This window comes from Balaenoptera musculus, chromosome 18 (genome assembly GCF_009873245.2).
Source record: "Balaenoptera musculus isolate JJ_BM4_2016_0621 chromosome 18, mBalMus1.pri.v3, whole genome shotgun sequence".
NCBI classification, from domain to species: Eukaryota; Metazoa; Chordata; class Mammalia; order Artiodactyla; family Balaenopteridae; genus Balaenoptera; species Balaenoptera musculus.
The window spans coordinates 68108207-68120830 of record NC_045802.1 but is presented as its reverse complement, the minus strand read 5'-3'; the positions used below and the strand labels follow the sequence as shown (position 1 = coordinate 68120830).

General features: G+C 47.9%; 1 protein-coding gene across 5 annotated transcripts in view; it reads left to right on the top strand.

Moving 5' to 3' along the window:
- Positions 1-2417: 2417 nt before the first annotated feature.
- Positions 2418-12624, top strand: part of DOCK9 (dedicator of cytokinesis 9) — a 263127-nt gene continuing 252920 nt past the window's right edge. For 3 of the 5 annotated variants that reach the window (XR_005017271.1, XR_005017270.1, XM_036832051.1), the window contains exon 1: positions 2420-2664. Coding sequence is in view for 2 of the 5 variants with exons in the window: in XM_036832051.1 (XP_036687946.1) it covers positions 2536-2664 (129 nt within the window). In the remaining 3 variants the exon portion in view is untranslated. Of the gene's footprint in view, positions 2665-12624 lie in introns of all 5 variants that reach the window. The other 2 variants (XR_005017272.1, XM_036832052.1) reach the window with 1 other exon arrangement.

The following is a 12624-nucleotide window of genomic DNA, read 5'->3' as shown; positions in this document are numbered from 1 at the left end:
TGTCAGTGACTACTGTCAGCACCACACATCATCCCCTGCTTCCTAAATGAAAATCTGCCAATTCTAGAATATGATGAGTCAGTAAGCAAGCACAGAATTTAGGACTAGTAGAAATGGGTAAACTCTTCACTTTCCAGATATATGTGCTCTTTTCTGTGGGTGAAATTAGGAGATTTGGGGAACTCTTCACTTTCCAGATACATGTGCTCTTTTCTGTGTTCATATATTTCTTAAACAAAACAAAGCAAAAATGGAAATGAAGGAAAAAAAACCCACGTTGTGTGCTTCTGTTGTTTTTAATAATAATAAAAAAAATCTATTTGCAGTCTATGGAAGTAGATGTGGTTTAGAGAGTTAAGGTAACACAGTGGGGTAAAGATTTATGCTATCTGGAACTTCTTCAGGAGTCAGAAGCTCAAAGGGAAAAAATTTAGGATTCTCAGACTAGCACCTAACAGTTCAGGTAAGAACCGAACTCACCTATCCCATGTAGCCCAGAGGCGTATATATGAGATGGGCATGGTCATATCAAGCAGCACAAGCTCCCCATGAAAGCAGCGCCTTCTGCCTGATGGGGTCACCCAGCCCTACTCCTGGAACAGAAGCAGACTGGTTCATGTCTAGGCCACTCCCTCATTTCGCAGTAAAGGAAATGGGTTAGTAATTGTTTTTATAACCACGCATGATTGTTTTGTTTATCTTCCAGCCTGTCAGGCTCACTTAGTGCTACATCCTGCATCCCAGGGCACTGGGAAAACAATCCAATCCAGCAAGCATTTACTGAGTACTGACTGCATGCCTAAACTCCAGGCTTATTATGGGCCAGACCTGCCCATTAAGTCCTGAACGGTGGTGTTTTGCTTTCTACACTAGATTGGTAGTTTTCCCACTTTAAGATTACGGTATTTGACTTTCTGGCAGGGTGGGACGCCACGGGCGGCCTCCTTCGGAGTTGATGTCTGCTAGGAAGCCTCAGTGCACTTGGGTAGCACAGGCACGGGAGATTCCCCTGAAGGCGGGGTCCACAGTGCCACCGCGCGCGCAGGTAAGGAGCTGTCTATCAGCAGGCGATGGGCGTGGCCTGCGCAGACCGACCAATCAGCAGACCCACCCTTAAGGCAGTCTCCCCACCCAAACACAAACCACGGAGCATGCGCCATGGGCGCTACGCAAATTCCTCTTTCCCCGCGCGCCCTCTCCGCGGCGAGGTCAGAGTTAGGCTGCCCCGAGTTTCCTCAGAAAAGAGGAGAAAAGGAGAGGTGGGGCCCGTTAGGGATGGGGAAGGCGGAAAGGCGGTGTGAGGAAGAAGTTCCTCAGAGTCGTGGCTGTCGCTAGCAGCCGCCAGCTCCCGGGTCATGTTGGGCCCGCAGGCCGGCGCTTCTGGGTTTCCCGGGCTCCGCGCCCACTGGTCCCGCCCGGCCGCGGAGGCGCGGCAGATGGGCACGTCGTGTCCCCTCAGCCCCTTGCAGGTTATTGTCCTCAGTGTACAGAGGAGCTGGGCCAGGCTCAGAAGTTTTATGGTGACTCAGCAGCTCGTCCTTGCGGGCCAGGGTCTGCGTGACTCATCCCGGACCCTCCCTTCGGCTCCAGAGGCTTCCACCGTCCGCGCGACGCTTCTGGGGGCGGAATAGTGTTTGGAGGCGGAGAAGCGCCGCCACGAGTGCGCGCGGTGCTCCACGCCGGGTCCCGGGCAGGGGCGCTCCGTCCCGGTCCGCACGGCCCGGGCTTCCGAACGGCCCTGTGCTCTTCGAGTGCCACCTTCCTGAAACCTCCGTCCCTTCAGCAGCCCCAGGGGGCGTGGGCGTGGTGCCGCCGAACCCCGACCCTGCCGGTGACCGCGGAGTCCCCAAGATGCTGGGGCTTCGCGGGCAAGGAACCCAGGGTCCCAGTGTATAGGCACCGGCTCCGAGGACTTGGCGACCCGGGAGGGCGCCGGGTCGCGCGCCCTCCCGGCGGCTTGCGCGGCCCTCGCCTCGGGTCTTCGGACGTGCGGTCTGGGGAGCAGTCGGACCAGGGAGGAGGCGCCCCCCGGGGTCCCTACCTGCCCCGCCAGGGGTCCGGGGCAGCGCGCTGCCAGCGTCCCGCTGCCCGCCTCCCGCGCCGTAAGGCACCCGCCGCCCGACCTGCAGGGCCCGCTGTCCCGCCGCGCCGGCCCCTCCTCCGCCCGCCCCGCCCCGCCCCGCGCCGCGCCGGACACCCCGCCCCGAGGAGGCGGCCCGGCGAGCGGGCGCCGAGGGAGGCTGGTGGCATGGGGGAGCCGCCGCCGCGGCCACAAGCACGGTGGCCCCTAGCGAGCCCCGGCGCCGCTTGGAGCGCGGGGAACCGCGGGATCCTAGGGGGGCGGCTCGGGGCGTGACACCGAGCGGAGGGCGTGGCTCGGGCTGCGCCGCCCGGACGCGCGGCGAGCGGCGGGAGGAGCGGGCGGCGGCGCCGGGGGCCGCGGGCGGGCCGGGACGAGCGCCAAGGGCGCACCTGGCGGCGGCGCGGCCCGGCCGGACTGCCGGAGCAGGCGCGGCGGCGGCGCTGGTGGCGAGGATGTCGCAGCCGCCTCTGCTCCCCGCCTCGGCGGAGACTCGGAAGTTCACCCGGGCGCTGAGTAAGCCGGGCACAGCGGCCGAGCTGCGGCAGAGCGTGTCGGAGGTGGTGCGCGGCTCAGTGCTCCTGGTGAGTGCGGGACCACGGAGGGAGGGAGGGAGGAAGGGAGGCGGGCGGGAGGGCGGGAGGGCGGGAGGGCGGGCGGCCACCTCCTTCACGCTCCTCTAAGTCGGCGGGGCGGAGGCGGAGCCGCCGACCCTACTGGGTCTGCAGGATTAAGAGGTGGTGAAGGAGGGGGGTGTTGGGCAGGGGAGAAGGGACGGTCCTGGAGGGGCAGCAGCTCCCAGACCCCCACCCTGCGTCTAGGGGGTCCTCTCCCCACTGCGGCCCCTTCCCTCCGGGGAAATTTCCTGGGAGTGAGCTCGCCATCTCCCTCATCCCCCCTCCCCCCCAACTTTACGTCCCTCTGCCGACTGAAAAATTACTCTCTCCTTTCGCCCTCCCTCCCTCCCTCCCTCCCACATTCCCCTTGTCCTCCCTTATTCTGGAGGGGCTTGGCACCTGTGGCCTGGAGGGGCGCAGGGGAGTGGAGGCGGGGGCTTCCTCTTCCAGTCCGCAACCCAGGGTGGGATATGGCCCTGCGGACCCTTTGGGTGGGCTGAGCTCCAGAGGGGAAGGGGTTCCGCATTCTCTCCTCCACTCCCTCCCCCTGGCCGGCATCCTGAGATTTGGCCGCCTCTTATCAAGGGTTAAGGGTCTTGATAGGAATCCCCGGTGACTTCAGCATGGGTGCAAATTACTACGAAGTTTGGGGATTCGGAGCAAGCAGACCGGTGATTAATCTGGTCGTAGCAGAAAGTCTTTTGAGAATAGGCCTCTGGGTGTGAGGAAGATGAAGTTTTAAATCAGCTTTTCCACTGCCCGGGCTGGTCCTGCTGTATTTGGAAACGCAGTACACCCCATCACTTGGAAGGTGCAGAAGGGGAGCGATGTTTGAGCAGCAGCGTGCTCTCCTGGGTAGCTGGAAACTTTTAGCAGCTCCTTGCGTTGGCGCTGGCCTTTGTTTTCTTGAAAGGGGCTTGTTTGTGGGTGACTTGTGTTTGTTGGAACGATCCAGGAAGATGGGCCTTGGAAGTGATTCTCTGGGCTTTGTGGGGCTGTGTGTGGGTTATTGCTGGGGTGGAGTGCTGGGTCCCTTAACACAGGGCCTGGCTCATCTTTTCGGTGGCGGATAGATGCCCTTTCTGGTCAGACACGGAATGACATGAATGATGGTTGTGGAGATTTGGAGACGAAGCTTCACTGATTTCCATAGCTAGTCTGCTCAGTTTGATTTTTCTCTCAATTGCTCTGACAGCTCCCTCTAGATTCCTCAAACTCCTATTTGTTCAGTAATAAGGGATTTTATTTTTCTCTTTTTACTGAAGTTGATCATTTGATGGTAAGGAGTAGAGCAGGAGTTGAGAGTAGACCAAAAGCTGGGATCTCTTCCATAACTTCAGTTGCTTTGGCCTCAGTAGTATATCCTGCATCTTCCTGACTTTTGCCAATGTGTGTATGTTAAGGAGAAAGCCCGCAAACATCTGTGGCATCTTTTTTGTTCTGGAAGGAAACTTAGTTCTTTTAACTGGGGGCACTGTCCTCATTAGAGATTTGAGACAAAAGAAGAGTAAATAAAATCATGATTTCCAAAGTGCGGACAGACCCGGACTGAAAAGGAGGTACTAGTTTGATAAGCCATTAGGTTGAGCAAAACACTGCTCATTACTCATGTGCAACAGTCCTTGAATTCAACAGCCCTTCCTGTTGGAGGCTGGCCTACTGATAGTGACCTAGTAGTGTCCATTCCCATGTGCGACATACTGCTGCTGTGTTCTACCTCGTGACACTGTAATAGTACATCTCTTTTCCCTATTCACCCTTAAGCATGAACAGCCAGACATTTGGCTGGTGTCTCAACCCTAAGTGTTGTCTGTCTGTGATCACTTGTCTGATGAAACTTGTGATGAAACAAACACAAAATGCCGGAAAGTAGGTGGGCCTCCTTGGGCGTTTGAAAGGCTCCCCCTCTGAACGGGAAATACACTGCAGTGATTCTGCATTGCAGATGGAGCAATTTGCAATAGCTCACAGATACTAAAAATTACCCATCAACCTCACCCCCCTCACCTCCTGCCAGGTACTCTGCCACCGCCTGCTGTTTCTTGCTGCTCCCCAGTGTCTGCCAGGAAGCCACAGCAGGTGCACCTGTCTCGGCTTTGTTCTAGGAGCATCTAAGAAGGTACCCCTGATCCTTGCAGGAGACAGAGCAGCAACCAAGCCGGGGTTTGGAATTCCATGGTCCACCGATCCATGCTTGGATGGAAGTAGTACTCTGCTCTGTTTTTGACAGCTTGGGTCAGTGCTAATACAATGCCTACAGCATAGTAAACACGCAGTAAATGTCTCTTAACTAGCTGACTAACGTAGCAATTCTGTAGATGGACTAAAAGAAAAACGAACAGGGTATGGCTTTAACTAGCTTTTCTCGTGTTTCTAGTATTGATGAGTGGCTTTTAGTGAGATCAGAAACAACAGAATTAAATAGTTCAGTGGGTAATAAAGGCTGCCATTTAAAAAACAAGCTTTAAAGTGTAAAAGTAAGGTGTACTCATAAATTTTTTGTTGTTTGATAGGTTCATTTTTCATAAGCTCAGGTGTGTGGGCTTTTTTTTTTTAATTTTGTTACATAGGTTTTTTAAAAAAATTTATTTACTATTTATTTTTGGCTGTGTTGGGTCTTCGTTTCTGTGCGAGGGCTTTCTCTAGTTGCGGCAAGCGGGGGCCACTCTTCATCGCGATGCGTGGGCCTCTCACTGTCGTGGCCTCTCTTGTTGCGGAGCACAGGCTCCAGACGCGCAGGCTCAGTAGTTGTGGCTCACGGGCCTAGTTGCTCCGCGGCATGTGGGATCTTCCCAGACCAGGGCTCGAACCCGTGTCCCCTGCATTGGCAGGCAGATTCTCAACCACTGCGCCACCAGGGAAGCCCCTGTGGGGGCCTTTAAAAATGGTAGTGTATTAATTTGTTTGAAAACCTTGAAGAAAAAATACAAAAAAGCAGAGAGAATAGCATCACGAACCTTCATAATCCATCACCCAGATTCAGTAATTATCAAGATTTTGCTAAACTTGGTTTAACTGTCACCTTTTCCGCCTCGTTTTTTTGTGTGGTTGTGAGTGCCATGCCTCCCATCATTTCACCCCTATATGATACCCAGTGTGTATTATTAAAAATAGGGATATTTTCTTACTACAATGCCATTATGTTAAAGTTTGCAATAATCTGTTGACATACTATTCAGATTTCCCAGATTGCCTAAGAAACATCTTTTAATGGTAGTTTGTTCTAATCGGTATCCTAACAAGTTTTGCTGGCTTTTTCAAATGTGGTTTACTCGTTCATGAGCCTTAGAATTATTAATGATGGAGTGAACCCTCCCTGGGGTCAGGAGTCCTGAGTTTTAATCCTAGAGGTTTAGTAGTGCAGAGCGTGGGCTCTGAAGTCAGAGCACCTGGGTTGTAATTCCAGCTCTACCCCTTACCAGCTGTGCAGTCTTAGGCATATAACTTAGCCTTGGTGTGCCTCGGTTTCCTCATCTGTAGAGTAGAGATAGTAATCATACTTACTTTATATGGTTGTTGGGAGGATTAAATGAGCAATAGAGGTAAAGCCCTTAGATGGTGCCCAGCTGATATTCTGCCAGCTACTTAAGTCACCCTGGGCTGTCGCCTAACTTCTCTGAACCTCAGGGCTCCTGTTCTGTTAAATGAGGAGGTGTACTAGATTGTTCTAGAGTCCCTTTCCTTACCAACAGGATTCGATTCTAAGATGCTTTTATAAGAGTAGCAGAGGTACTACTAGTAATATTCTTAACTGTAGGAAATGTAATTTATGATTTTGGGTAATGAAAGAAGAATCCTCACAATTCCAGAATTAGCTGTCCGTGATTGAGAATAGTCAGGAGGGCAGCACGTTCAAAATATATGCAAGCTCAGGAGAAAAACTAGAAGTAATTCCCTGATCAGGGTTGAGTTGCGATTGGGCCTTTCAGATGTATTAAAGATAGCATCATAATGACCTAGATCTAACGGAGTATACCACCCGAGGCCTAAAAATATTCGTTTCCTGAAAGGTTTGTGTAAATATTGGGACAGGGCGCTTCGCATGGGTTTGCTGGCTCGATTGCGCTTGGGTATTGATGTCCAAGTCACCTGGCTGCCGGCTTCCTTGCCGATCTTATCTCAGCGTGCTCAGCTTCAGGCTCTCCTTTGACATCAAGCCCCTGCTGGTGACGCCATTGCACAGCCATCGGAGAGCCTGCAGTATGAAACGAAATGAAACCAAGTCAGGCCGTCACTAAATTTTCCTTTGTGTAACTGGAGGATGATGGACAGAGGTGTGGGATGATAATCTCCCGGAGTGCACGCTTGGGGCCCTTCTCGCCCTCCCAGTTCAGTCAACACGAGATTCCAGTATGATCTGAGGTAACCTGAGACCCGAGGGGTGGTGTTCTTTGAAATACTCAGGTAACGTAAAACCTCATTTTGGCTGTAATTTTAAATCAGATAGGATAGTAAATCGGTAACAGAACTGGCCTGAGCTTCACCTCACTGTCTTTCTCCACCCTCTGGTAGAGTCCTAACAACAGAAATGTCCCAGAATACAGGAAGCAGGCTGGAGGCCCATCTCCAACTAGATAGTCAACAACAGGTTCTATTTCTTTGGTTTCTGGTCCATTTGAATATTGGGAGACAGGAGGACATTAGTAATGCCTTGAATTTGAAAAGGGAAGAACGGAATTGTGAAATCTTCATCCACATTTGTTGAGGGCCTGCTCTGTGCTAGGACTTTTTGCTGGGTGCTGAGGACCTGCTGCTGTGTTGGAGCAGGCCCTTGCCCTGAAGGGTTTATGGTCTAAACAGGTGGACAGGTCAGTCTTCAACAAAAAGATAGCAGTATGCAGGAGCACACATAAAGGTTCAAATGCCTGGTTCAGAGAACACGTGAAGATGAAATAACAGAGAACGGATATACTTGGGAAAGGGTTTGTGAAGAATTGAACTGGACCTGGAAGATGTAATAATAAGGGAGACTTTTCTCCAGAAAAGAATGAGAGATAGAGATTGAGCACATGCTTAAAATGCCCGGCTAGGCCAAGAAGGAGCAGAGCAGCTTGGGCAGAGAGGGGTAAGTTTTAGAAGGAAGGGAGGGAAGCTTTGAGAAATACAGTTGCTAATTTGGGGAACAATTTCAATGACTGGCTGAGAACACATCATAAACGCTTCTTAGAGAGATCTTCCCCTCAGTGTAATCTTGAGGGTAAATAATATGACAGTTTTGTGTCACACAAGCCTAAGGACTCAAAGAGAAGTCTATGACCCAGAACAGAAAACAGGCCTCTGTGTGTGTCAACCTTTAGGGTGCATGTGAGCAGTAGTCAAACATGGTGGGTACACCATTGAGTAAATGATATTGCAAAAAAAGTATTGGGGTCCCACCTTATACAGTAAGTCCCCTACATATGAACCTTCAAGTTGCGAAGTTTCAAAGATGTGAACATGCCCCTGTATCCCAGCTGTTGTACTGTACTACTGTACTTTTCAAGGTACTGTACTGTAAGATTAAAAATGTTTTCTTTATTTTTTGTGTTTTTTTTAATGTATTTTTTGTGTGAAAACTATTATAAACCTGTTAACAGTACAGTACTATATAGCCGATTGTGTTAGTTGGGTACCTAAGCTAACTTTGTTGGACTTACGAACAAATTGGACTTAAGAACACACTCTTGGAATGGAACTCGTTCGTATATAGGGGACTTACTTGTGTCACTGAAATAAGTGATAACTAAATGTAAGAGTCACATGTGAAATAAATCAAAGAAACAGCATAAAACATGGGTGAATAATCATGTAAGGGTGGAGAGGAATTTTTTTAAAGCATGAAAGTAAAGGAAAATAGCAGTTTGGCCTGGGCTTGGGAGGTGAACCGGGGCCTTGCCATTGATGAGCTGAGGACTTTGATCAAGTTTCTTCACCTAAGCCTCAGTTTGCTCATCTGAGAATTGGGATTTTTAGGTATTATTATCTTAGGGCATTCTTAAAATAAAGATTAAATAGTTTAATATATGTAAAGATCCTTAATACTAAGTGCTTAACAAAGGTAAGCTTGTATTATGATAATAAAAGATTGCTTGTCTTGACTAAATATATCTGGAGCCAGCATTTATTAAGCACTTACAGTGTCCTAGGATATGTGTTAGGTCTTTACATGGGAGGTCAAGTCACCTCAGGGTCACAAGCCTATAAGTGGGGGATCTGTGTCTTGAACCTGGGCACTGTGGCTTTAGACCATGTGTTCCTACTCACCACTCTGCCTTCTGCCTCCCCATGCAAACTCAAACCTCTGTTCTGTATGTTACAAGTACCATAAATTTAAAAGTCAAATAGTAAGCTTAGAAACTGTATTTGTCTTCTTTATATATCTATATCTCTGTCATAGTGTTAAGTTTAAAAAAATATATTGAGAGTTCTTACGAATCAATTAAAAAAAGAAAAATACTCCAGAAGAAAAATGGGAAAGGACATTAATAGGTAATTCCTCAAAGAAAGGAATACAGTTAGCCAATAAAGAACAGAAGAAAAAAATGTTCAGCCTTGCTAACAATTAAAGAAACATTAATTACAACAAGGTGCCATTTTGCTTGATAAATTTGCAAATTTGCAGAGATAGAAAAGGTTTTGCACGGATGGGGTGAGCCGGGCACTTTTGTTTGCAGGGCTTCCTCGTCCCACAATTCCAGGGGCCCGATTCGCATGGCATTTTATGAGAATTGTGTCACCTGGGTTTTGTAACATGCATGGTATAACTTTTTGAGCTGGGCTGTATGTATCAAGAACTTTAACATGCTTCCGTTCTTTGGCTCAGTAGGAATTCCCCCTAAGGACTAAACTGAAATGTACATAAAGGACAGTGACCGAAGTCACAGTGCTGACGGTTCAAGGCAGAAAATGTAAAATACTGACCAACTGCAAACTATCTAAAGGTCTTAACAGTAGTCTAAATGAATTGTGGGGTTGGATTGTTTAGGATGCCATTAAGTTTAGTTTTAGAAGAATAATGACTTGAGAAAATTCTTCCATTATAGTGTTGGGAGGCAGTGAGGCCTGTGGTTAAGTTTGGGGGCCTGGGTTCTGTTACCACTTTAATACTAACCACTCTGTGGCCTTGCGTTGTGCCCCTGCAGCCTGGCTTCTGCCTTTAGTGTGGGGTGGCCTCTCCGTCCTCACCCCTTCAACTTGTCTTCTGCAGCATTTGTTACCACGCAGCACCCCTCTCCCCTTCTCTGGTTCTCCTCCCGCTCCTCTGTTCCCTTGCTTCACTCACCCCCCTTCCGAAAGAGTCCGTTCTCCACCTTTGGCTCATAACTTTTCATCTCTTCCCTTCACTCTACAGGGAGCTGCATACCGTCATTGCAATTTCTGAATCATTATCTCAGTTTTGATTTTTTCCCCCAGCTCAGACCTGCTTTTCTGCTAACTTGCCTGACGTGTACTTGGCTGTCCTACCAGTCCCTTAAGTTTAGCATCTATGAAACATAAACAGTCACTTTTCATCCCAAAGCAGCTGTCCTTTTTGCATACTTGTGTTCTGTAGTGAGAGTCAGCGTTGCATGGTCACCAACTCTGAAATCTCTAATTCCTCCTTTGCCTCTTCTGTTCATCTCCTTTTGCCTTCCTCATCCTATCATCACTGCATCTATCACGTTCTATTTCTGCATCAGTCAGTATGGGCTAACGACTCCCAAATCTCAGTGGTCTAAAACAGAAAGGCTTATTTCTCCCTCACGCTGCCTCTCCATTGAGGGTGGCTGGGGACCACGTTGTCCACATCCTGGCACCTGGGTTGATGGGACAGCCACTGTCTTGAATGTGGTGGGTTCTTCTTCTTTTTTTTTTTTTTTGGCTGTGTTTGGTCTTCGTTGCTGCACGTGGGCTTTCTCTAGTTGCGGTGAGCGGGGGCTACTCTTCGTTGCGGTGCGCGGGCTTCTCATTGCGGTGGCTTCTCTTGTTGCGGAGCACGGGCTCTAGGCGTGCGGGCTTCAGTAGTTGCAGCACACAGGCTCAACGGTTGCAGCACGCAGGCTCAGTAGTTGTGGCTCGCAGGCTCTAGAGCGCAGGCTCAGTAGTTGTGGCGCATGGGCTTAGTTGCTCCGTGGCACATGGGATCTTCCCGGACCAGAGCTTGAACCCGTGTCCCCTGCACTGGCAGGCGGATTCTTAACCACTGCACCACCAGGGAAGCCCCACAATTCATATATTGATGTGTATGTACATTTGTTTCGCATCTGTTTCCCTAACTGGACTGTTGGTTCACCATGGTTTCCCCAGTACCTGGCACTTAGCAGGGGCTCGAGATATATATATATATATTTTTTTAATTTTTATTGAAATACAGTTGATTTACAATGTTGTGTTAGTTTCAGGTGCACAGCAAAGTAATTCAGTTATACACACATATATATATATATTCTTTTTCAGATTCTTCTCCATTATAGGTTATTACAAGATATTAGATTTTTATTTTTTGATGAATGAAAGACTCCTGAAGTCTCTACATCTGACACGTTTTATTTTTAAATCTTTTTTTGATTCCCCACTGCCCCTGATTTCTCTCCCCCGCACCCATTTCTATTTACCTCATTCTAGCCTATCTCCCTCTGCCAGATTAACTTTCGTAAGGCACAGGATCTGTTATATCATTAGTTTCTCATTGCAACCTGATAGATTTGATGATGTTCATGTACATAAGAATGCATCACTTTGAGGATGGCCTTTTGTCTGCTTTAGTTTAGAAAAAGCAAGTTGTCAGTAAATCTGTGTGAGCTTTGCATAGGTTTTGAGAGCAGCTGCACATTTTAATACAAATAATATTCATTTCCTTTTTTAGGACAGTTTCTTTTCACCCAATCTGTTGAACTCCAATGTGTGAAAGAACACAATGATCTAATTCTTATGTTAGGTATCTAGTAACTCATCTGAGAACAAAACAAAATAAAACAAAAATACAAATAATAAAAACCTGGGAGTGCTTTTCTATCACTTGAAGCATGAGTTTTGCAAATCATTAGGAAGTACTTCGATGGTGAAGTTTTTTCTGTTTTACATCTCTGTCACTTTTTCTTTTTCTCTGATGGACTCCTTAAATTCTTATCAGCAAATTGTTGGCAAGGAGACTTACTACCTGATCAGAGCTCTGTAATGCCAAATGGTTTGTTGGGATATCCCTGCCTCCCGCTTTCTTTGAAGTTGGCAGGAATAAATACCATTAAAATAGTGCTTGGGTATGTCTACTTAGGGAAGCTGGCTGGGTCAGTGCATGTGTTGGAGATGTGCCCATTTATTTATTATAGATTAACATTTGTTGAATGTTAGTCTGAAAGTGAATCTGAAAGCAGATGTCATTGAATTGCCCACCATCTCCATTGACCACAAGAAGTTTATTCTCAAACTCTGTGTACTTAGAGATTCACATACTGTGTTTTCATACAGAAAATACACGTTCTGTCATGTGGATATAGAAATGTTCTAAGGAAAGTTGTTTACCATGATAAATTAAAAAATTATAAACAGTATATACAGATTGTTCACTTTTTAAAAAAGCATAAGCACTATTTTGTTGATGAAAAAGTTTTATGGTATTACAGATGCTACAGTACAGTATGCTCTTGTTTCAGGAATAAGTTACATATCAGATGTTTAGTCTCTGAATTCTAGCACTTAGAAAATACCGTGGTATAACCAAGTTTCTGTTAATAGGGGGATAGTTCTGTGAGGAGTAGCAGTAGGATATAGTGGATAGAACTTGAGCTCAGGAGATTCTAAACCCAGCTCTTCAGAGAAAGCTCTGCTTTCTCAGTCTCTCCACCCCAAGAATGGACATCGTAATAGCACTCATCCCATAGATGTTTGTGATGATTAAGTGAGAAGATGCATATAAAGCACTTAGAATAGGGCGTACAGTAAATACCCAGTAAGTACAAGCTTTTGTGA